Below are 23,722 nucleotides of genomic sequence, written 5' to 3'. Positions count from 1 at the left end.
AACATAAATAGTGGGATAAATAATTTCCCGACTAACTAACACCTCCAATTAAACATGAGCCTACCTTTTATTTCGAAACTATTATATAACTTATACCTCACGCCAAACGATCCCTTTATTATCAAACATTATCCGCAAAAATCTCATTTCGGTAAATCTAACATTTGAAAATTGTTATAATAGTAGTGGTAATATTTTTATTATTCACCCAAGTAAGTAAAAATATAGTAATTCTTAAAATTTCCAATAATAGAAGTTACACACACAGACACACACAAGACAAGTGTACACACACCATCGTCATCAGAAGAGTCAAAACCCCCCTCACCCCCACGCTTTCCTCAAATCCAAAACTCACCTTCTCTCTCTCTCTCTCTCTAAAAACTCAATCTGTTCCTATCTGTCTTCTGCGGTACTTTCTCTCTCTATATCTATACATACATCTCTCTCTTGCTCTTTCTCTCTCTCTCTCTATATCTATACACCCAACATAAAAAAACCTATACATATATAGTTGCTTACACCGATTCGTTCGATATAAATTCCCTATTTTTCAATCCCTAAATCCGAATCTTTTTTGCTTTGAAATCTTTGAATTTTTGGAGCTGGGGGACCAAAACCCTAGCTTTCACTTTCACTTTGAAAACCCCTTTTTTATTTATTTTTTTTGTTGAGAATCAGGAGTGATTGGCTGTGGTAGATTCCACCGTTTACGCTGTTTGCGACGTTTCTTGATTTTAATTCAGGTGATCTATGTTGTTTAATTGGATAGCTGTTTGATTTAATGATATTTTCGGAGCGATTTATTTGATGGGTTTGGGTTTTAAAATTAAGGGTTAGGGTTAATTTGAGTTTAATTAATGAAGTTTGTGCATTTATTGTAGATAAGTTTGTATGTTTAGCTAATGCTACTGAAGCTGCTTGGAGGGTTGTGCATTTATTGTAGATAAGTTTGTATGTTCAGGTTATGAGTAATGAGTTTGTTGGGCGTTGGATTGCTGTGATATATCTGTGGTTGTTTGTATGACTTGTATGCAAGTGTATGTATGTGCGCTGAGAGAAGTTCTTGTTAATTTGTGTTTAAATGATGTGGAGTGTTATTTAGAGTTGGGACGAAATGGAGTGGCATAGATATAGGTATCACGATTGGTTTGGATTGAGGCCTAGTTGATTGAGTAGTTGAGATCACTGTAATGGATAGTTGAAACCCTTGATGTTGAGATAAAGGATTCATATAGTCAATCACGATGATTGAGTAATTGAGATTACTGAAATAGTGGGTAATTATTTTTGGAAGCTGTGTTATTTATTCACTAGTGTTCGGGATTGCAAGAAATGTTTGACAGTTTTGGAAGAGGATCTCGTTAGTGATTTAGAATCTGTAGGGGTTCTCAATACCATTGACGTCGATATGTAGGATTCATAGTCAATTGCGATTAGTTTAGGATTAAGACCTTGTTTATTTGGCTACATGAGATTACTGTAATAGTGGGTAATTATCTTGGATGTTGTGTTATTTATTGACTATCACTTGACACTGTTAGAAATGTTTGACCAGTTTGGGAAGAGGATCTCATTGGTGATTTAGAATCTGTAGTTTTTTTTTTTTTTTTAACTTTAGTCAAACCCTTGACATAGATATAAAGGCGACTAGTTCGGGATTGAGACCTAGTTGAATGAGTAATTGATATTAATGTAATAATGAGTAATTATTTTGGACATTTTGTTATTTATTTACCATTGTTTGGTTTTGCGAGAAATATTTGACCAGTTTGGTAAGAGAATCTTTTGTGATTTAGAATCTGTAGGGTTTTTACTTTACACAAAACCCTTGACGTTGATATAAAAGATTCATATAGTCAATCACGACTAATTTGGGATTAAAGCCTAGTTGATTGATTAATTGAGATTACTTTAATAGTGGGTAATTATTTTGGACGTTCTGTCATCTATTCACTGACGCTTGGCATAGCGGTAAATGTTTTGACCAGTTTGGGAAGGGGATTAGGATCTCTCTCTCTTTTTTTTTTTTACTTTTCTCGAAACCCTTGACATCGATGTAAAGAACAATTTAGTCAATTGCGCTGGTTTGGGATTGAGGCCTAGTTGATTGATTAATTGAGATTACTGTAATAGTGGGTAGTTATTTTGGACGTCTGTTATTTATTCACTATCATTTGGCACTGTGAGAAATTTTTGTCCAGTTTGGGAAGGGGATCTAAGTAGTGATTTAGAATCAGTGGTTAAAAGGTGAGGACCCGAGGCGAGGCATTTTCCTTGATATGTGGCGAGAACAAGCCTCGAGGCATTGGGGTGTAAAATCCTTGGATCTTTAATTTTAATATTTATAATTTATAAATGATTATAATTAAATTAATAAACAAGAGCTCCCAAGGGTGTGACCTAGTGGTCGATGAATTGGTTGAGAACCATGATGTCTCAAGTTCAAATCCCAGCAGTAACAAAAACACTAGGCGATTTCTTCCTATATGTCCTAGCCTTGATGGACATATATTTCTTTTTAATGTTCTATACATTATTATAATAAAAATAAATTATAAGTAGTATAAAATTACATGGAAATTTCAAGAAAATATAAGGTAAGTGAAAATGTACATAGAACTGCTTTATCTTAATACAATAATCAAAATCAGTAATTGACTAACACAATAATCATACCCGCTTATCTCAAAAATGTAATTTGAGTTTCTTTAAAAATTGAGTAGAAATTTATAAATTAAATTGAAAAAAAAGAAATGCGAAGAAAGAACCTACAGTCGGAAGCATCGAACTAGAACAAGTTATAAAGATTGATGCATTTTTGGCTTGTAGTTTCACATTGATCATTTTCACTTTACACTGTGAAAGACGAAGAGAAGGGACAAAATTTGGGCTAATTATTAAAAATGTTTAGATTGTAAAGTTTTTTAACTTATTAGAATTTAATAACAAGTTGAATTTTGTGTTTTTTTGGTATTAGTTTTGCTTGTTTGGCAATTTTATATTTAATTAGGATAAATTTTCTGAGCTCATGTCTAAAATAAAAGCTCGCCGAACACCCAGTAGATTGATTATACTGTAATAGTGGGTGGTTATTTTGGACGTGCTGTTATTTATTCACTATCATTTGGCATTGCGAGAGATGTTTGGTCAGTTTGAAAGAGGATCTCATTAGTGATTTAGAATCTGTACAGTTTTTTAATTTACTCAAAAACTTTCCAGACTATTAATGATGGCTTCACTCTGTATCTTTTGACTGCGAGACGTGCAATGTAGTGTGGCTGTTTTGTTACTATCTTTTGATTGTTGAGAAATTGCCAAAACATAAGATTCACTCAGTTTGTATTTGGGATTTCTAAGTAAGTTTCTTGGACTTCTGTTGAAGAATTTTTAAAATTATAGTAACCAAGTTCATGCATTTGTACCACATCCGGGATCTTAGGAAAGGGGAAGCTCTATACTTTAGACTTTCCATTTTAAGAGATCACTAACATTCTTTTAAGTTGTTTCGGTATTTTCCATGATAACTTTTGGTGCATGGTTAAGAAGTCAAATTTACTAGGGTACTATGCTTGCTCTAGATTCTGGTATCTGTAAGGTACTACACTTATTGTTTTTTTAAAAAATAAATACTAGTGGATTTTTCAAACCCTAGTTTCCCTCTGAAGCCTTGTTAAGCCTGTTTCTGAATGTTCTATAATTCGTGATTGCTTGTAAATGGTTGCCATCTTGATTTAAGATCAACATTATCATCTTTATCTGAGTGTGCCACATTGCTAGTTAGCTAAGCTGGAGCAATCAGCTTCATTGTTTTTTCTTTTTTCTTTTCGGTAAATAGTAATCAGCTTCATTGTTCTGTGCTACCTTCATATGATACTTGTATATAATGTAGCGTTCCAAACTTTTTGGTGATGCTATAGGAGACTTGGAAATCTATTATGTTCCATTTCGTAGTTTCATATCCCCTTGGGTCCAGCTGGTTAGGGTGGTATGTTTTTACTTATAATCATGCAAGTATATGGTGTTACAAATAATGTATCATTAGCATTACAAAAATTAGTAGCAAGATTGTGGTTATGTTACTTCTGTATATAGCCTATATGTGAACTTGTGTGTACATCTTGCTTTTTTGTTGAAGAAAATGTCTGAGCTCAGTTAGGTAGATGTTTGTGGACATTGTCTAAGCAGAATTTTTAAGAGCTATTTCAATCCAGATGACTTACTTTTTTACTTTCAAGGTCTAGCTTTGAAGTGACATTTTATAGTTAGTTAATAGGTATTGTTTGTAATTGCTTGTTGTCTAGTTGTCTGTTAGTTGAATAATCTGGACATAGGATGGGGTTTGTTTATCGTCATGAAGTTAGTTGGTATCATGTGAGATCCTTAGTAGAGCAAGTACCTCTTGGAGACCTATAAAAGGAAATTGATGTTCACTTTAAGGTGTACATGCTTTTGGAAACTCCTGGTGGACCATCGTGTCTATTAGATTTCCAAGTCAAAGTAAATACGGCAAAACTTAAGCTTACGAAAGCATATAGAGAAACTTGCAGTTCTTTGTCAATAGCAAAATCTATGTATGTGCATAGTTGTAATAAATCTAGGAATTAGAAATCAACCATCTTCTGCCCAAGTACCTTTATAAGCTGTAAGATTATAAAAATAGAAGTAAATGCCCATTATCTTCCGCTAATATACCCTTACAGATAGCAACTGCAGAGACCACCTGCATTCCAAAAATTTACAGTGGAATAGGAGTTGAATACTCTTTTCTTTGTTTTTTTGTTTGCTGAAGTATAGAAGCTGAGTGCTCTTTTGCTTTTGATTTGTTATTTTTATACTTGATCTGCAGCATAGGACAAACACCTCCTATTAAAGGCAATTCTTTTGAAGATCAGATTATTCTGTATTGAAGAATTGGGAGCAGGCCGTTCAAAGTGTTGAAACTTGAAAGGAGACTGCTAATAATGTAATGCTGGTACCCCCCCCCCCCCCCCACCCACACCCAAAAAAACCAACAAACACAAAAAAAAAAAAAAAAAAAAGACTCCAATATATGTATGCATATGCATTCTTGTGTATGTGTATACACATGCACGTCGTTATCAATATATATTTTGCACACATATTTATTTATATGTTGGTTTTACACAATTGTGCATTTCTACCGTGAATAATCCTTATTTGAAATCTAGCTCCAGTTGTTGTTGTTCTTGTTACTATTATTGTAATTTATTACAGAGTTTTGTAATTTCTGTTGTTAACAGTTCCTGCAGTTTGACTAGAATACATCCTACTGTTGTCCGATGCTGGAGGCAGCATGCAGGTGCTAGTTTGCAGAGATGCAAAGGTATCATGGTGGCAGCTGCACTAGTGCAGTTAATAACAACACTACTGGGGGGCCGTCAGCCAGGGATTCATCTCGGGTGGATTCAGCCTCCCTTCCGCCTAATTTCTCCAGGTAATATATCTATTGTTCCTCTTCTCCATGTACTGGCACAAGCACAATTGCACAACATATTGCAAATATGAAAAAATATATCTTTTTTTGAGAAAGGAAAGAAGGAAGATATATAGGCCTAATCTAATGAAAGGCCTGAGTTCTTCTTTCAAATCTGTAGTTCATCTTTGTCTAATAGTTCTTCGAATAGTTTATTTGCAATACTTAATGTTTTAAGCTCAAAAGATGTGTTGAACTTTCCAGGAAAGCATGCTATGTGAACTTTCCCCTTTCTCTTGCTTAATTTTCCTCAAGTGGTAGACTAAACTGTAGATGTTGAGGTGGAACTTTGTACAATTGAAGAATAACCTCTTTCCTTTATTTCTTTTTGGTACACCCGTGAGGCTCCTTTATGTATAGATGATTAGGTGCATATCTTTTTTGTATGCCCCCACTTTTAATAAAATTATTACTCCCTCCGTCCCAAATTATGTGTCATCATTTCCTTTTTAATCCGTCCCAAAATAAGTGTCGCCTTTCCTTATTTGACAACTTTTTAAAGGCACAATTACCCTTTTACCCTTATTGGTCCCATTTAATTAAAAAAAAAGATATTGGCACATTTTTTGATAAAGGATAATTTGGTAAACTTTACCAAGTCTTCCCTTATTTCTTAAACTCCGTGCCCGGTCAAATGGCGACACATAAAATGGGACGGAGGGAGTACTATATTTAAAAAAAAGGAAGACTACGCTGACATGATCTGTTCTTGCAGACGGCCATTACAACTGACCCCATACAAATTGAAGTGTGACAAGGAACATCTTAACTCCAGGTAACTTGGCGAATATAGATCATGAAAATTAAGTAATGGTTGATGGTACCATTTTGCTAATTCTGTAGTTCCTTTTCAGACTTGGACCACCTGATTTTCTTCCTCAGACTCCTAACTGCCCTGAGGAGACGTTGACCAAAGAATATGTCCAATTCGGTTACCGGGAGACTGTTGAAGGTCTTGAGGTAGTCCTTCTGTGCCGCTCATATTTCTTGTACTTGCATGACTATAAATATTTCTGCTTATTTCTGAAGACTCATCTTTGTTTAAGCTAACTGCTCTATTATTAAATCAACATTAAGGTGCTTCACTGTGACAATTTTACAAGAAATCCTCTTTTTCTTCTTCCTGCTCCCCAAATAAATGCATGTCTGCATTATGGTGTCTCTCAAGAATTTAAAAGGTTAACATTTAGGTTTTGCATGGTCCTCTATTAAAAGAATTCGTGAAGACTTGTATTGTCTGGTGCATTTGTATTTTGTAATAGTGGGACTACAACGAGGGGATAGCCCTTATGCATAGAAGGGAACAAGAAATATGTCCTTCAATTTTACAAGAAATCCTCTTTTTCTTCTTCTTGCTCCCCAAATAAATGCATGTCTGCATTATGGTGTCTCTCAAGAATTTAAAAGGTTAACATTTAGGTTTTGCATGGTCCTCTATTAAAAGAATTCATGAAGACTTGTACTATCTGGTGCATTTGTATTTCGTAATAGTGGGACTACAACGAGGGGATAGCCCTTATGCATAGAAGGGAACAAGAAATATGTCCTTCAACTGATCCACTCTTAAACCAGATAACCATGATCGAAAAGAGCTCCTTGCCTATTCTCAACCTAGCGTTAAGACTTTATGTTGACTGATTAATGTGAGATGTAGTTCCCATTTGGGTACTACTATCAGCAGACCTACATGTTCTGTGGAGGCGAGTATGGTGCATTAGTCCCTCCCCAAACCTGTATAGAAAGCATTTGGCATATGTCATAGTTAAGAATGCTCTTTTATATATGCTAGAAACATGATCTGCTTATTCTTATGGAATAGGAGAACTAGAAGCATCTATTTTGCAGAGTAGGTGATTATAAATGCAGTAATTTTTTCTTTCCTCTATTTTTCTATCAACCAGAGAACCTGCACTTTTCCCCTCACCAGTAGCCTCTTCGGTTTTCTTATTTATTGAATTCTCTTTGTTGTTTCCTTCTCCTGCTTTTTTCTGTTTCCTCATTTTTCCCCTTTCTTTTTTGTGGCGTTACAGCTCTTCTGCTTTTTTTACCCTTGTGGATCAGTTGGTTGGTAGACTGATTATCTAATTGGTTTTTTGATTGCCACATTGCCAGGAAGTCAAAGAGATTTCATTAACTCAGGTTCCGACTTTTACGAAGCCTGTTATCTTTAAGTGCAAGGAGGTAAACTTTTGAGAATATATATTTGGAGTGTGCTTTGCCTTCTGTTTTCAGTTTAGTGACTGTTGCAGTGTATATATGCCGTTCTGGTTTCTTGTAATGAGGAGATGTGATAGGTTGGCTGTGGTGAGCTTCAAGAGAGGTAGAGATAGGCTGAAGAAGCATTGAGGAGTGGTGATTAGACAAGACATGACCCATCTCCAACTTATTGAGGACATTACCTTAGATAGGAAGTTATAGAGGGCATGGATTAGGGTGGTAGGTTAGGAGGTAAATGAGTGCCGTCTCATTGTCCACCGAGATAGGTTTCCCCTTGCATACCAATAGTAATAGCACATTCTCATAGTTTCCAGTCCCTTGATTTCTGCCACTACATGTTGTTTATTGAGCTTCAGTTGTCATCTTATTTTGTTGTTGTTACTATTCCTTTTAGCTGTAGGTTTTAGAATGCTTCCCCTGTTATTTTGTGATTTCTTCATTACTTCTATTTCTCTGTTTTTTGACAAAGACTTCTATTTCTCCTTTTAAATTTTCTTTGATATGCATTACTTGAGCCGAGGGTATCTCAGAAACAACCTCTCTACCTCCACAAGGTGGGGATAAGGTTTGCACATACTCTACCCTCCACAAGCCCCACTTGTGTAAACACTGGGTATGTTGTTGTTGTTGTTGTAAGTTTTAGAATGCTTCCCCTATTATTTTGCGATGTCTTCATTACTTCTATTCTTCTTTGATATACGTTACTTGAGCCGAGGGTCTTTTGGAAACGACCTCTCTACCTCCACATGGTAGGGGTAAGGTTGGCACATACTCTACCCTCCACAAGCCCCACTTGTGAGCTTACGCCGGGTATGTTGTTGTTGTTGTTGTTGTTGGTAGGTCTGCCATTTTAAAATACTGACTAGCTGTTTCTCTGTCTCTCTGCAGGCAATTAGAAAATGCCACAGGGCTATCAATGAGTCTCGGGCCCAGAAGCGAAAGGTAATATGTTTGTCTTGATGGTATATATTTTTCCATGGAGCTTATGCCATCAGCCATCGGTGAATTTATATGGCAATCTTTTACTACGGATCGGGGCTTTTGCTTGACTTCTCTTGATCATTTCAGGACTTCATGATTTAATAATTGTCCTATCCATGTAATTTAACATGTATTTTTCAAAAAGCATGGCACTAACCTGGCCATCACATGGACTTTTTCACATTACAGGCAGGTCAGGTTTATGGAGTTCCTCTTGAGGGCTTACAATTGACGAAACCTGGTATCTTTCCTGAACAAAGATCATGCGGAGAAGAGTTCAGGAAGAAGTGGATTGAGGTTAGCCTTTAATCTCTTTAGGAACCTGTGAAATGGCTTTTTGATGAAATATTACATCTGAATGTCCTTATTTATCGTTAAAACATTGGATCGGAAAAGGAAAAAAGGTTTGTAGTTGCTCAGCATGGTACAGAAATGTATGTAGTGCTAAGTTGCGCGGACTCTTCACTACTCTTCACTTTTAATGCCGCACCCGTGTCGGATTCTCCAAAAAGACACTACTTTTGGAGAATCCGACACGCACCCATTGACACTTTTGGAGAGTCCAAGCAACATAGATGTAGTGTGTGTGTCGAGGTTTTTTTATTACGACTAGCGAAGCTGTTAACATGTCCTCTCCATTTGTGTGTTTATGGTGTTCCTGTCATATATGAGCAATAGGAGATAAGTTCAAGCTATTGACATAAATGTTGGCTAATTATTATGTGTAGAGGTTGATAGTTGGCATAGAGCTAGGGCCCATTTGGTTTGGATTACGAAGTTCATTTGGACTTTATAAAAATGAAGGATTTGGATTATTTATCTAATCCTGCGGGATGATTTGTTGAACAAGGATAAAATCAAATATGCCTCAATCCCAAGTAAGTTCGGGTTGGTCGAATGAATTTCACTGTCCAAGTTGTTCTGGGGATAGAACATGAATGAGTTTCACTAAAATAACAGATGACTTTTAGTTAAAGGTGCCTTTTTCCTATGCTATCCATGCTCTGTTATGATTGTAAAGCTGATTTACTGAAGCTATTTTTTTTTTTTTTAAAATTCAGGTATTATCAAGCCAAAAATGCGTTTAGTTCAGATTTTGTAATTAGAAGAGGGAGGGAGGGGGGGCAAGTAACTGTTTTTAGAGCTTGCAAAATCATCCCATGAAATCATAACCTGCCTAAGTTTGGGCTGGTCATGGACCTAATCATTTATTAGCTTATAGTCCATCAAAGTTTGGGTTGATATCTAGCCCAAATTGATCCATGAGGGGTTTTGTTAAAGTATTTTCAAAAAGACATTTTTTTATTTGATATGTTATATATAGTCATAATGAAGATATATAATAATTTTATTAGGTACTAAAAAAATTATAAAAGAAGAAATAAAGCAAATTAAACTTAAAGAAGAATTTGGTGGGTTTGGTTCTGCCCCGCATTTTAGCTCATTTTAACCCAACCCATTTCTGCCCTTTCAACCCAACCCATTTCAGCCCAAGTAATTTTTGGGCGGCATCAACTCATCCATTTTGACCTGCCCAAATTCAGCCCAACCCGCCTATTTACCACCTCTATCTATTTTATCATACATGTTGCATATGATCACCTGGCTGTGTTGATTTGATTGGAGACTAATGCATTCTTCCTTCTGGATTATAGCATTTTCACTTGGAATAATTTATTCTACTACACCTCAGTCCCAGACCAGTTGAAATCAGATGTATGAATATATGTGACCATTCAGCTTTATTTGAGTCCATTTTATTCCCACACCAAGCAATTTGTCTTTATAAGACAAACTAGGGGTTCTCTAAGAGTTGAGATTCTCTGATGTGAAAATATTAAGAGTTTGGACGGGATCAATTTAAAGCTTAAAACTGAATGGATTTTTTCATGAACTGGATGGAAATTTCTATTCATAAGAGAAAAAAATGACTGAAAATTTCTTCTGATTCTTGAGATTATCTCTTGGGAGTTGTGGTCTAACCCTTTTTATTCCTCAGAGTGTAGAGAAGTAAGGACTGGAATCATGGTTGGTCTTGTTCTGATTTAAGCTAGTTCTTAGTTGGGTGGAGTATGCATATCAATGAATTTGATTCTTTGGCCCATCTTATTTCCTTATTTTTCTTCCCTTCTATTTCCTTTTCTGTATGACTAGAGTTTCTAGTGAAGTTTCTGGATTTGGAATTCTGTACGATTTCTATGCCTTTTCTTGCTAGAGTATATCATCCCAGCCTATGTACTTGACATCTAATCTCATGCAGTCAGCTTTCCTTCTTCTCTACTCGATTATCTTTTCTGAAGACTGGAAAAGGACATGCCTTTTAGCTTTCAGCAGCCAGAGAAAAATACTTAAATCTGAGTCTTTCCATCTTGTCATTTTTCATCATTTTCTTTGTGTATTGGATGCAATATTTTTGATGTGATGACTGCACAACTTTCTTATCGTCCTGAGTGTTTAGGCAATGTGAATGCAGCAGCACTTCCTTACATCTTCGGCCTAGAAAGAAAATAGTATGTGAGATATCGAGTACATGTTCATTCATTACCAGTCAAGTTGATACTGTATCACTTATGTTTACTTGCTCTTAATTTGCTTGACTCCTTCGTGCATTCCTAGGTGAATGCACCAACCAGAAGTTACTCGAAAATATAACCGAAGTTATTGACATGGATTTGGCTCTTAGTTTAGGCATTCTATTTCTGTTATTACGCTCAGTATTCACTTCTTCATCTTATTAAAAAATATTCACTAATCTGCAATTGCTTGTTCAACCCTTCTTTAAGCTTGGAGGAAAGTGTGTATGCATATTGTTTATGTGGAAGCTCAGTCGTTACTCTTCTTTCAGTTGTTTTGTTTTAAGTTACTTGATAGCTTTTATGATATAATATTTGCTGTACTGTTTGCACAAACAAATTTTTGATAAATTTAACTGGACTTGATTACAAACTTTTGCACTTATTCCCAGGGTTTATCCCAACAGCATAAAAGGCTAAAGTCTTTGGCTGATCATGTTCCCCACGGCTATAGAAGAAAGCCACTTTTTGAAGTCCTTATCAGAAATAACGTGCCATTACTAAGATCAACATGGTTTGTCAAAGTAAATTATCTCAATCAGGTAACAATCTTGGGTGATAGCTGATACTTGATTTAAACTAATTTGAATAGTTGTACCATTAGAAGGATCTGATTGGACTTTATTCGTGCAGGTTCGCCCTGGCTCTTCCAGTATATCATCTGGGGTGTCGGACAAAACACATATTTCCCGCTCTGAGCAATGGACAAAAGATGTTATTGATTACTTGCAATATTTGTTGGATGAATTTATTTCAAAAAACAGTGTCCATTCTGCGTTACATATCAGAGATCGGTCGCCACAAATGGTTTATGCAGGATCAATTCAGCTCAAGAGTGATCCAACCTTGGGGACCATTGATTGTGAAGAGCCGTCTCTGCATTTTAAATGGTGGTATGTCGTGCGCATTTTACAGTGGCATCACAGAGAAGGGTTGCTTATCCCATCACTTGTTATTGATTGGGTGCTCAACCAACTACAGGTTTGCCTGCTTAAACAAATGTTTCAATCTCAATAAAAATGTTAAATGGTTGGCCTGTTATTTTCTGTCTTTTTTTTTGGGTGCTGATCTTGTGATGTCTCCCATCTTGTCTTTTCAGGAAAAGGAATTACTTGGGGTTTTGCAGTTGTTATTACCTGTAATTTATGGTTTCATAGATACTGTTGTATTATCTCAGTCCTGTGTGCGCACTCTGGTGGGAATAGCTATTCGTTTCATCCAAGAACCTTCTCCTGGTGGATCTGACCTTGTTGACAACTCTCGTAGGGCTTATACTATGGCTGCTCTTGTTGAGATGCTTCGATATCTGATGCTAGCTGTACCTGATACTTTTGTTGCTTTGGATTGTTTTCCTATGCCATCATGTGTGATGACCAATGTGGTGACAGATGGGAGTCTTTACTCGAAGGTAACTGAGGATACTAGAAAGGTTAAAAATGGCCCTTTTGAAGTTGCTTATTTTCTTAGAGATAAAGGCCCAGAGGTTCGGTCTGATTCTTATTCCATCGGTCGTGTTGTATCTTCAATTCAGAAGCGAGCACAGCATCTTGCAGTGGCTGCAAGACCTGGCCATCCTGGGCAAAGTGTTGTCAAAGCTTTACATGCCTTGGATAAGTCCCTTGCACTTGGGGATTTGAGAGATGCATATAAGTTTCTTTTTGAGAATGTTCATGAGAGTTCTAGTGATGATTGTTGGTTTGCAGAAGTCAGCTCCTGTTTGCGTTCCTCACTTAAGTTTATCCGGGGTGTTACTTTGTCATCTGTTTGTTCCGTTTTCTTCATCTGTGAGTGGGCAACTTGTGATTTCAGGGATTTCCGCTCTGCACCACCACGTGGAATGAAGTTCACTGGGAGGAAAGATTTTTCTGCTATATACGTTGCTGTAAGGCTTTTGAAACTGAAGATGAGAGAGGCAGGAATTTCATCAAGGCGCAGGGCCCCCAAAATTGTAAAGAATGACTATCTTCGTAAAGATCCTGGCCAGCTGACTAACTATGCTGGTAGGAGTCCTGCCAGTGGTGCTGCTGAATCTCTCTGTAATTCAAGGCATGCCCGTGAAAGATGTGGTGATTCATTAGGTATGTTTGATAGCCCATGCCCTTTGCATGATATTCTGGTGTGCTGGATAGATCAGCATGCAGTGCACAATACAGAAGGTTTCAAGCGTCTTCAACTACTGATTGTCGAACTTATCCGAGCTGGGATTTTTTACCCTCAAGCATATGTGAGGCAGCTGATTGTTAGTGGAATAATGGATGGGGATGGACCTCTTTCAGATCCCGTGAAACAAAAAAGACACTGTAAAATCTTGAAGCACCTACCTGGTCCTTACGTTCATGATGCTTTAGAAGAAGCTCGAATTGCTGAATCCCCTGTACTTTCAGAGGTAGTGAATGTCTACTGCAATGAACGTAAGCTAGTCCTCCGAGGGATGATTGATAGCTACAACTCTGTGTTTGGCAGTTCTTACCATAAGCATAAGCCGCGTCCTAACTCTGGTGAGCGTCTAGCTGCTCCCTCCATTGATCAGTTGAGATCTTCTGAGTCTGGATCCTTTCCGTTGTCCAAAGATGTCGGCAAAGGTGTTGAGCTTGAAGAGTTGAAAGGGTCAATTACAGCATTACTGCAATTTCCAAGCTCTTCTTCTACGGACACTGGAGTTGATGAGTCTCAAGTAAGTTTGAAAAAGGGTGTTGTTTACGGTAGCAACGGGATGGATAACAGCGAAGGAACACCTGGGTGTGAAGAATGCAGAAGGGCCAAGAAACAAAAATTAAGCGAAGAGAAAAGCTCTTACAGTCAGATCTATCCACAAAATCCATCAGATGATGAAGAAACTTGGTGGATGCGAAAAGGCCAGAAGTCCATTGAGTCTTTTAGAGCAGAACCACCTCCTAAACCAGCCAAAACAGGTTCAAGGGGTCGGCAAAAAATTGTCCGTAAAACTCAGAGTCTCGCACAGTTGGCTGCAGCCAGGATTGAAGGTAGTCAGGGAGCATCGACAAGCCATGTTTGTGATAGTAAGGTTAGCTGCCCGCATCACAGACCTGGCGTTGAGGGCAATGTTCCCAAGTCAGCAGATGGTACCAGAATGCCTTATGGAGATGTTGTTTCTATTGGAAAAGTTTTGAAGCAGGTACGTTTTGTAGATAAAAGGACCATGACTGTGTGGTTGATAGGTACTGTAAAGCAGCTAGTGGAAGAGCCCGAGAAGACTGCGACTAAGGTTGGCCAACATGGTCGACCATTCTCTGCTGCTGATGAAAGGGGTTGTGTGCGATGGAAGCTTGGTGAAGATGAATTATCAGCAGTGTTATATCTGATTGATGCATGTGATGAATTAGTTTTGGCAGTCAGGTTTCTACTGTGGTTGTTACCCAAGGTTCTTGGAAGCTGCAGTGCTACAGTTCATGGTAGTAGGAACATTCTAACAATTCCTAAGAACTCAGAAAACAGTGTCTGTGAAGTAGGCGAAGCATATCTTCTATCATCTATGCGGAGGTGAGCTCTCTATTTTTGTCATTTAGGATAATGAGTAGCTCTTTTTCTGCAATTGCTTTCTCATCAGGTTTTTAACATGTTGCCATTGTCAATTCTCGTTGATTAGTTATTAACATGTGTATTTTAGCTCTGGCTGCATCTTCCGTTAGAAGGTAGAAATTACATTTTCTCGATGTGAAGGGTCAATTTTGGGAAAATATGGCCGCAATAAATTAATTCTCTTATTTTCATGTGTATAATGCTTTCAAATTCTTTTGACATTATCATTTATGAAGTTCCTCGAGTATTGGTATGTCAGTTTGAATGGTGGAGTCCAGTTTGTGCAGATAAAACTTGTTTTCTACTTGTTATAATTAAGCCGGCTGTTACTGTACTTGTTTAAACCAACTATTTTAGTCAGCTTTCGTAGCTACATTATGAATGGAGTCAGATTTAGGGTGAATGTCACAAGATATTTGCGTCTCTTCTGTTCTCTGGTTGAATTACTCTGCGGTTCTTCCCGTTTAGTTAATGGCTGGACTGCATCCTTGAGTGGCTTGAAAGTATTGGACTCTCTCTTGTAACTGCACAAGTTTTTTTTTATTCTTTTCTGTTATCTGGTTGAATTATTCTGTGATGTCCTCTGTTTAGTTAGTTGATGAAGTACACTCCTGGGATATAGGGTTGAACTATTGGACCATCTTTATTCTTACTTCCTATTCTGTCTTACTCCTGGGATATAGGGTTGAACTATTGGACGATCTTTATTCTTACTTCCATTCTGTCTTTGTTCAGGTATGAAGGCATCATTGTTGCTGCAGACCTTATTCCTGAAACATTGTCAGTGGTAATGCATCGTGCTCAAGCTATTCTGACGTCAAATGGAAGAGTTCCAGGTTCACCACCCGTAATTTATGCACGGTACCTCTTGAAGAAGTTTGGCAGTGTTGGGAGTGTTACTGAATGGGAAAAAAATGTCAAGTCAACCTTTGACAAGAGACTTGTTTCTGAAGTTGAATCTGGAAGACTGGTGGATGGAGAGTTTGGATTTCCACTTGGTGTTCCAGTGGGAGTGCAGGATGCAGATGATTACTTCCGACAGAAGATAACTGGTGTTCGGGTATCTAGGGTTGGTTTGAGCATGAGAGACATTGTGCAGAAAAAGGTTGATGAGGCTGTCAATTATTTTTATGGCAAAGATCGAAAGTTTTTTGGGCTGAACTCTGGAAAATTTCCTGGATTCCAAAAATGGGAAGATGTATATCAGATCGGTCAGCAGATTGTAACGGGATTAATGGATTGCATGAGGCAGACAGGTGGTGCTGCTCAGGAAGGAGACCCGACATTGGTTTCCTCTGCTATATCTGCAATTGTTTGTAACGTTGGGCAAGTCATAGCAAAGATTCCTGATCTGACTGCCAGTAATAATCACCTGAGTTCATCCATTTCTGCTTCATTGCAGTTTGCACGATGCATGTTACGCATTCATGTATTATGTCTTAGTATACTTAAGGAAGCTCTTGGAGAGCGTCAAAGCCGCGTCTTTGAAGTTGCTCTTGCTACAGAAACATCCTCTGCACTCGCACAACTTTCTGCTCCTGGAAAAGCTCCTCGGTCTCAGTTTCAGTTGTCTCCGGAATCTAATGATGTTAATCTGTCCAGTGATATGCTAAACAATTCAAGTAGGGTAGCCATTGGGCGGACTGCAAAAATATCTGCAGCGGTGTCTGCACTTGTTATCGGGGCAATTCTTCAGGGAGTTTCTAGCCTGGAGAGGATGGTTTCCCTCTTCAGGTTAAAGGATGGGTTAGACGTTGTCCATTTTGTGAGGAGTATGAGGTCAAATTCAAATGGGAATGCACGTTCAGTTGGGACACTAAAAGCAGATAGTCTGGCTGAAGTTTCTGTCCACTGGTTTAGGGTACTTGTAGGGAACTGTAGAACAGTTTCAGATGGATTTGTTGTAGACCTTTTGGGTGAAGCGTCAATTCTTTCCCTATGTAGAATGCAGCGGATGCTATCTTTAAACTTGGTATTCCCCCCTGCATATTCAATGTTCGCATTTGTGCTGTGGAGGTCATTGATTCTCAATGTAAGTTCCGGGACACGTGATGAGGTTCAGCACTTGCATCACTCTTTAATGTTGGCTTTTGGTGATGTTATAAAGCACTTGCCCTTTCGTGAAGTGTGTTTGAGAGACACACATAGCCTTTATGACCTCATAGCTGCTGATACTGTTGATTCTGATTTTGCATCCTTGTTAGAGGCAAGTGGCATTGACTTGCGCTCGAAGGCTTCTGCCTTTGTGCCACTCCGTGCACGGCTTTTCCTGAATGCCCTTATTGATTGTAGAATAACACAGCCAATTGTTAAACAGAATGATGGAAATCAGGTGGCAGTACAAGGAGAGTCAAAGTTCCATTGTGCTGAAAATGAGACAAAGCTTCTTGATAAGCTTGTATGCATTTTGGATACCTTGCAGCCTGCGAAGTTTCATTGGCAATGGGTTGAGCTTAGGCTCCTCTTGAACGAGCAAGCTGTAATTGAGAAGCTGGATGCCCAGGATCTCTCTTTAGTTGAAGCTTTAAGATCCCTCTCGCCCAACACTGATAAAGCATCAGCCTCAGAGATAGAGAGCAACATTATTGAAATGATCCTTACAAGGTTGCTTGTTAGACCTGATGCTGCCCCGCTTTTTGCTGAAGTTGTGCATCTTTTAGGGAGGTCACTTGAGGATTCTATGCTATTACAGGCTAAGTGGTTTCTAGGAGGCCACGATGTTCTTTTTGGAAGGAAATCCGTTCGTCAACGGCTCAGTAATATTGCTGTAAATAGAAATATTTCAACTAGAGCTCAATACTGGAAGCCGTGGGGATGGTGTACTTCCAATTCTGATCCCATCACAAGCAAGAGAGAAAAGTTCAAATCTGAAGTTTCTTCCATAGAAGAAGGAGAAGTGGTGGGTGAAGGGACTACCTTGAAGCGGCCTGTGAAGGGGTCTGGTCGTACTTTTGATTTTGAAAGGCTCCATGTAAGTCAGCAGCATGTCACTGAGAGAGCCCTCATTGATCTAATTCTCCCTTGTCTAGATCAAGCTTCAGATGATTCACGTAGCACATTTGCTAGTGACATGATCAAACAGATGAACCACATTGAGCAACAGATCAATACAGTTACTCGTGAAGCAAGCAAGCCTGCTGGAACAGTTGCTTCTGGAATTGAAAGTCCAACAACTAAAAGCGGGCGCAAGGGCACGAGAGGTAGCAGTCCTGGGTTAGCCCGACGAGTCACCGGTCCAGCAGAAACAGTGCCACCTTCACCTGTGGCATTGCGAGCATCATTGTCGGTGCGCTTGCAGTTCATCCTGAGGCTATTCCCTATAATTTATGCAGATCGGTAAGGATATGCCGTTGGCTGCGCTTTTATCATTGCTCAAACATACCACTACTATCTAAATAAAGTTGTGTCAGACTGCCCTCTGGTTTTTTTCCTGGAAGCCCCTACCATATAATGCCTGTTTATGCCACATCCTGAGAAATCAATATAGTGATTAGCTGATATGCAGTCGTAGCTTTAAGTTAAGTTCTATGTTAAGGCTGCAGCAAATCTACTGTATTGATAAAGAGAGTTATGGTGATGAGTTAATTTTATGCAACACACATTTTTTCTTTCCATTAATTGCTGATTTAGGGAATATATCCATTTTACAACAACAACAACAACAAACCCAGTGTAATCCCACATAGTGAGGTCTGGGGAGGGTAAGATGTACGCAGTCCATACCTCTACCTCTAAAGAAAATATATCCATTTTGATATGCAAATTATATCTTCCAATGTAACAGGAGGTTTGTCTATATAATGCTAATTGTCATATTTGACTGTGTCAGGGAGCCATCAGGGCGTAATATGAGACATGTGCTTGCCTCAGTTATATTACGTATCCTTGGAAGTAGGGTTGTGCATGAAGATGCAAGCTATTCCTTTAATCAAGCTTCTAGTTCGAAGAGAGAAGTAGATTCACTTATGGAGGCTTCTGCTACTGCTTCTGTGGTTATATCCTTAGAAAGTCTCTTTGATCATTTATTGCTGTTATTGCACGGTTTGCTTAGTTGCCACCAACCACGCTGGCTCAAGTGGAAATCCAGTACTAAGTCAACCAGTGAATCTAGCAAGGACTACTCCGCATTTGATCGTGAGGGAGCTGAGAGTCTCCAGGTATGATTTTCATTTGACCTTTAATATGCAGAGTCTGGTAGAATTGAATAGTACATATGTATCTCGAGTCAGTAACCTTATGATGAAGGTAATTTTTTAAATGGAACACTTTACTGGAAGGAAAACAGTAAATTTCCGGGTCCAACTTCACTTTGTGGTGTTAAAGCATGCAAAATAATAGTCTTTCCTCTCTACATTAAGCAGCCATTACATATTTGCTAAATACATCATTTATTTTATTAGTATAAATAACAGTAAAATGGTACTTCATGTGTAAATGATGGCTCCTTTTATCTATGGGGTTTACTCATTGGCACACTTAGTAAAGAACCTTGGATGCAGCCACCACCAGCGTATACTTAAGAGTAGGAACTACTCAAAAAGTAGACTATTATATAACGGGTTTTAACTGATATACATATGTACTGTCAACTGATGTAGAAGGTATTAAACGATATCTACCCATAATAAGTGAAATTAGAAGCATAAAAGGACAAGGCAAGTAGCTTTCTGTAGCAGGTCAAATTGCACTGCTGGTGTAAAAATTCATTTACAATGTTAGTGGTTATAAGCTAAACCTTATATAAATTAGAAAGTAAGGTACTTGTCTCTTTCTGCTTTAGGGGGGGATTGAATTAGAAATGACAACCTATGGTACAGGGTGGAATTAGAAATGAGATAACTACCAACAGAAAAAAAAAATGGAAATGATGAAACCGGTTAGTGTTTGGAAGATGGATGGGAGGGTGAGTGGACAGGAGATAATGAGAGCAAGAGAGATGGAAAGAAACTTTAATCACTCAAATGACTTTAAGGTTGCTATAGCAAGGGAATGAGATTCTAAAATCTGTGTAGGTGAAATAATTTGGATAAAGGTGTCAAAAGAATAAAAGAAAAGACTGGGTATGAAATCTGTTGTTTTTGGCAGAAAGTTATGTATCATAGAATCCTGTGAGTTGAGCAGGATACAATTTTGCTTCTTTGGTTTAGGTGTGTCATTGCAATACAATCCCCTCTTCATGGAAGTGTCTTTTAGTGCTGTATAATGTGCTTGTAATTTAGAAGTTTCCAATGTCATGGGAACAAATTTCATTTTTATGGATTTCTCATTGTTGAATGTATGGCTGCCTTTTTTCTCATTGCTGAAATGTGAGGCTGCCTTATCTAAAAGTTTAAATTGGTAGAGGGGTGCTTCTTTTTTTTTTTTATTGAAATCTATTTTAGGTTTTCGGCACCCCTCTTTAGATCTTGATTCTTTTCCTTGGGCCAAGCACCTGAAACTTTTTTGTTGACCAGTGGCGGTGAGGCTTGAGCTCATGACTATACTTGCTCTGGTACCATGTTAATTGGAAGAATGAGAGTTGGGTTGGAGAAAATTGAGAAGCTTATTATTTCCCGAGTTAAATGGGGTTTTTCTCGTAATAATGTGTTTGTGGTCTTTTTGTATTCACCATATTTTTGTCCCTACCCTTGGTATGTTGGTATCTTGGAGCAGATTTTAGTCCAGACTTGGAGTTTGTTTTCCTAGAATGAAGTGTTTTCCTGGTTTATTTGTGACTTTAGTAGCCAGATGATATTAAATGCATGACAAGAATGGCTTTTAAGCGGCATAAAGCCATCTCCGTGTGAAGGTTGTTTGTATTAGAGTCTCAGTGTATTTCTTTGAGTTGAATTAGTTGCATTTGTTTCAAGAGTAACTGAAGACACAAATAACAGAGATGTGTCTCTGAGAGATCATTGTCTGGAAAATTTTATTTATGAACCTCTTGTCACTAACCTATCTTCTTGAAGTTCTTGTTTGACAGTTTTATCAATTGCAAGCAGTAGAATATTTGACAATGTCGTCATGATGCTAGTACATCTAGTAACTTTTCTTATGCAATCCACCTCGTCTCGAATAGCTTGTATCCCACTATCCCATGTTCCTTTCTGTAGATTCTTGGCTGGGTTTCAATGTTTATTTGCTTATATTGACTTGATAAATGATTCTTTTAAGTGGATGAATTCACTTACCAACCTTTTCCTGGATATTTTTGAGTGGAAAATAACTCCTGTTTTAGAATGTATTTATTCTATCAGCTATCCATTCTTTGTCTGGCTCTGATGTATATTTGTCAACAAGTTACATGACGGTGCTCCATTATATTCTTGATTGGTGCAGAATGAGTTGGATCGGATGCAGCTGCCTGAAACAGTCAGATGGCGCATCCAGTGTGCCATGCCAATTCTTTCCCCTACTGCTCGGTGTTCGATATCTTGTCAGCCCCCGTCCGTAACACCTTTTGCTCTCAGTTCTCTTCTACCCAGCAACCCAATATCTATATTGCACTCTTCTAATGGTTCAAACCAAACTCAGAGGAATCCAGTTTCATTATTACGAACTGCCACAAGTGTGGCTGGGAAGGCCAAGCAGGTATCATCACAACAAGAGAATGATCTTGAGGTGGATCCATGGATTCTTTTAGAGGACGGGGCAGGGTCAAGCCACTCATCAAGTAACTCTCCCTTGGTTGGTGGAGGTGATCATGCCAATCTGAAGGCACCCAACTGGCTAAAAGGCACTGTAAGGGTTAGGAGGACAGATCTCACATATATAGGTGCAGTAGATGACGACAGCTGATATGAGTTGCATATTTTCTTTTTGAATTGGGTGAGGAGCAGAGCCGAGACAGGTCTTTCATTAACTAACCCTATGCACTTGTTTGGGGTCTGGAATCACCATGTCTGAGCGTTGCTCTGTTTGCCTTTGGCGGCATATGAAGCTGCTAGGAGGCCCATTCTTTTCTGGGGCATTGGTCGTAGACAAGCCAGGAGCAGCTTTTCTCTAGCCTGCCCATCCAACTGCTCTAGAACCCAGCTCGACTACTAACTTGTTCGTTAAGCCCCTTGCTAGATTGCCCAAATCTTGGTGCTGTTTGGTGGTTGTTGTACATATTGAAACTATTGTTTCCTGTTATGTTGAGCTGATTAGAATATTCAAAGGAACGATATGTAGCCGTTTCATGATATGCAAAGTCATTTGTATCCTCAAAATCAGAGTATATGCTTGCATTAGCTGATCTTGTTGTTCCTGCCAGAACAACACATCCACCCCGACCCCCCTCCAAAAAGAATGGAAATAGTAAAAGTGAGCGCACACATGAAATGAAAGATGGTTTGATGCTGTTGATTAATGATTAGCAATTTGCATTTAACAATTCTAGGTTCTGTTGAACATATTTAATCCAAGTGCTTGTGTATGGTTCATTGTGGTGGTGTTTTGTATGCCAGGGTTATCTGAAGCGTCGATATTGCTTTGGGTTTTGAGTTTTCTGCTTTTGCTCTTTACTACTAGTTTAGTGTTCGACTAATAATAATAATATAATAATGACACTCTCAGATTATGCAGGACGTTGAATGAAGTTACTTTATATTGTTAAGTTCCTAATGTTTTTCTTTCTTTTGATTTTTCTAAGAATTGTTGTTTGGGGTTCCCATGATTCTTTTCTAGTAAATGCATGATACGTGTCCTTCTTTACTGCTTAAAACTTTGTTGAAAACATTTTTTGAAAAATATTTTTCATATACTAGATGGGATGGTTTCCTAGTTATACTGATCTTTGTCAGCACACTTCTATCTGTTCTAAGTCAGATAAAATTGATTTGCACAATTGTTTGAGAGTAGGTATCCAACATGGTATAAGAACCAGAAAATGACTGGCATATTACTACTGTATTTCACAAATGGGAGTTCAAGAAAATTAATCTATCAAGTCTTCAAGAAAATTTATTTATTCTTCCTATTGTTTCTTTAACATTTTTGTTATTGTCCTTCTTTTAGATTTTGCCGTCTGTCTTGGCTTTTTTAGTTCCGAGCTGGATGATCAAGTTTATTATACTCCTTCCATTTCATATTACTTGCGTCTATTTGATGACCTGACATATTCATCAAGAAATTTTAATTAAAGGCGTATTTTACTAGCAAATCAACATATTAATGAATGAATGACTATTTATGTAGTTATTTAATACTAATGGTAGTACAGAAAAAAAAAATCTAATAAAATTCAATTAATCTGCTAAAAATGAACAGGTAAGATAAAATATTTCTTTTAACATAGGAGCCAAGTAAAATGGAACAAAGTAGTACTTCACAAATATATTGCTAAACATTTCTTCTAATATTATCCTTATTATTAAATAACTATTTAAAATATTAGTTGTCAATTTAAATTCTCAAAGTATAGATTATTTTTTTAAAAAATTGTGTTAGAATTAAATAAATAAAATGAAACGGATGGATTAAAAGAATTCTGAGAAAAATAAAAAGCTGGATGTGCAAATGTCACAAAAGGAGAAAAAAAAATGGCAATGATGAAAAACTGTAACTTGAATAGTGAAACTGAAACCAAGGCCAAAAATGGATGTATATGGATTCTTGTGCCACCTCACATCCTGTTGAACTAAAGCATGACGCCACACTTTCTCCCTTTTCTTATTTGTGTTTTAGTGAAATTCCAATATCAAATAATTAAATAAAATTAATTATAAATTTCTATTTTTCTTATATAGAACTGAGAGAATATGTTACATGTAAATTATAAATAAAAATATAGAAAATGGTTAAATTTGTGTTTTTTTTTCATTTATTAGATTGAAAATATCTTTCCCTCCATCGACACTACAATAATATTATCATATCTAATTAACAGAATTTCATATTCTTTATCAACTAAATAGTTTTATATTAATAAAGGTAAGGTTGTCATACTGTAATA

General features: G+C 37.6%; 1 protein-coding gene across 3 annotated transcripts; it reads left to right on the top strand.

The window, feature by feature from the left end:
• The first annotated feature begins 339 nt into the window (after positions 1–339).
• Positions 340–22,141, top strand: LOC107839189 (mediator of RNA polymerase II transcription subunit 12). 3 transcript variants are annotated; one of them, XM_047394459.1, is made up of 15 exons: positions 340–412; positions 682–746; positions 4,850–4,966; positions 5,265–5,458; positions 6,213–6,272; positions 6,352–6,457; positions 7,610–7,678; positions 8,603–8,656; positions 8,885–8,992; positions 11,661–11,810; positions 11,902–12,249; positions 12,368–14,769; positions 15,544–18,144; positions 18,638–18,965; positions 21,127–22,141. In XM_047394459.1, the coding sequence occupies exons 4-15, from the start codon at positions 5,340–5,342 to the stop codon at positions 21,583–21,585; spliced, it is 6,804 nt and encodes a 2,267-aa protein (XP_047250415.1). In that variant the 5' UTR covers positions 340–412; positions 682–746; positions 4,850–4,966; positions 5,265–5,339; the 3' UTR covers positions 21,586–22,141. The 3 variants fall into 3 exon arrangements, with proteins under 3 accessions (XP_047250415.1, XP_047250414.1, XP_047250416.1); XM_047394458.1 differs by having other exon boundaries at positions 340–746; XM_047394460.1 differs by lacking the exon at positions 4,850–4,966 and having other exon boundaries at positions 348–412.
• The last annotated feature ends 1,581 nt before the right edge of the window (positions 22,142–23,722 follow it).

This window comes from Capsicum annuum, chromosome 8 (genome assembly GCF_002878395.1).
Source record: "Capsicum annuum cultivar UCD-10X-F1 chromosome 8, UCD10Xv1.1, whole genome shotgun sequence".
Lineage (NCBI taxonomy): Eukaryota > Viridiplantae > Streptophyta > Magnoliopsida > Solanales > Solanaceae > Capsicum > Capsicum annuum.
The sequence above is the reverse complement of the archived record's forward strand: the minus strand, read 5'-3'. Positions and strand labels throughout refer to the sequence as shown.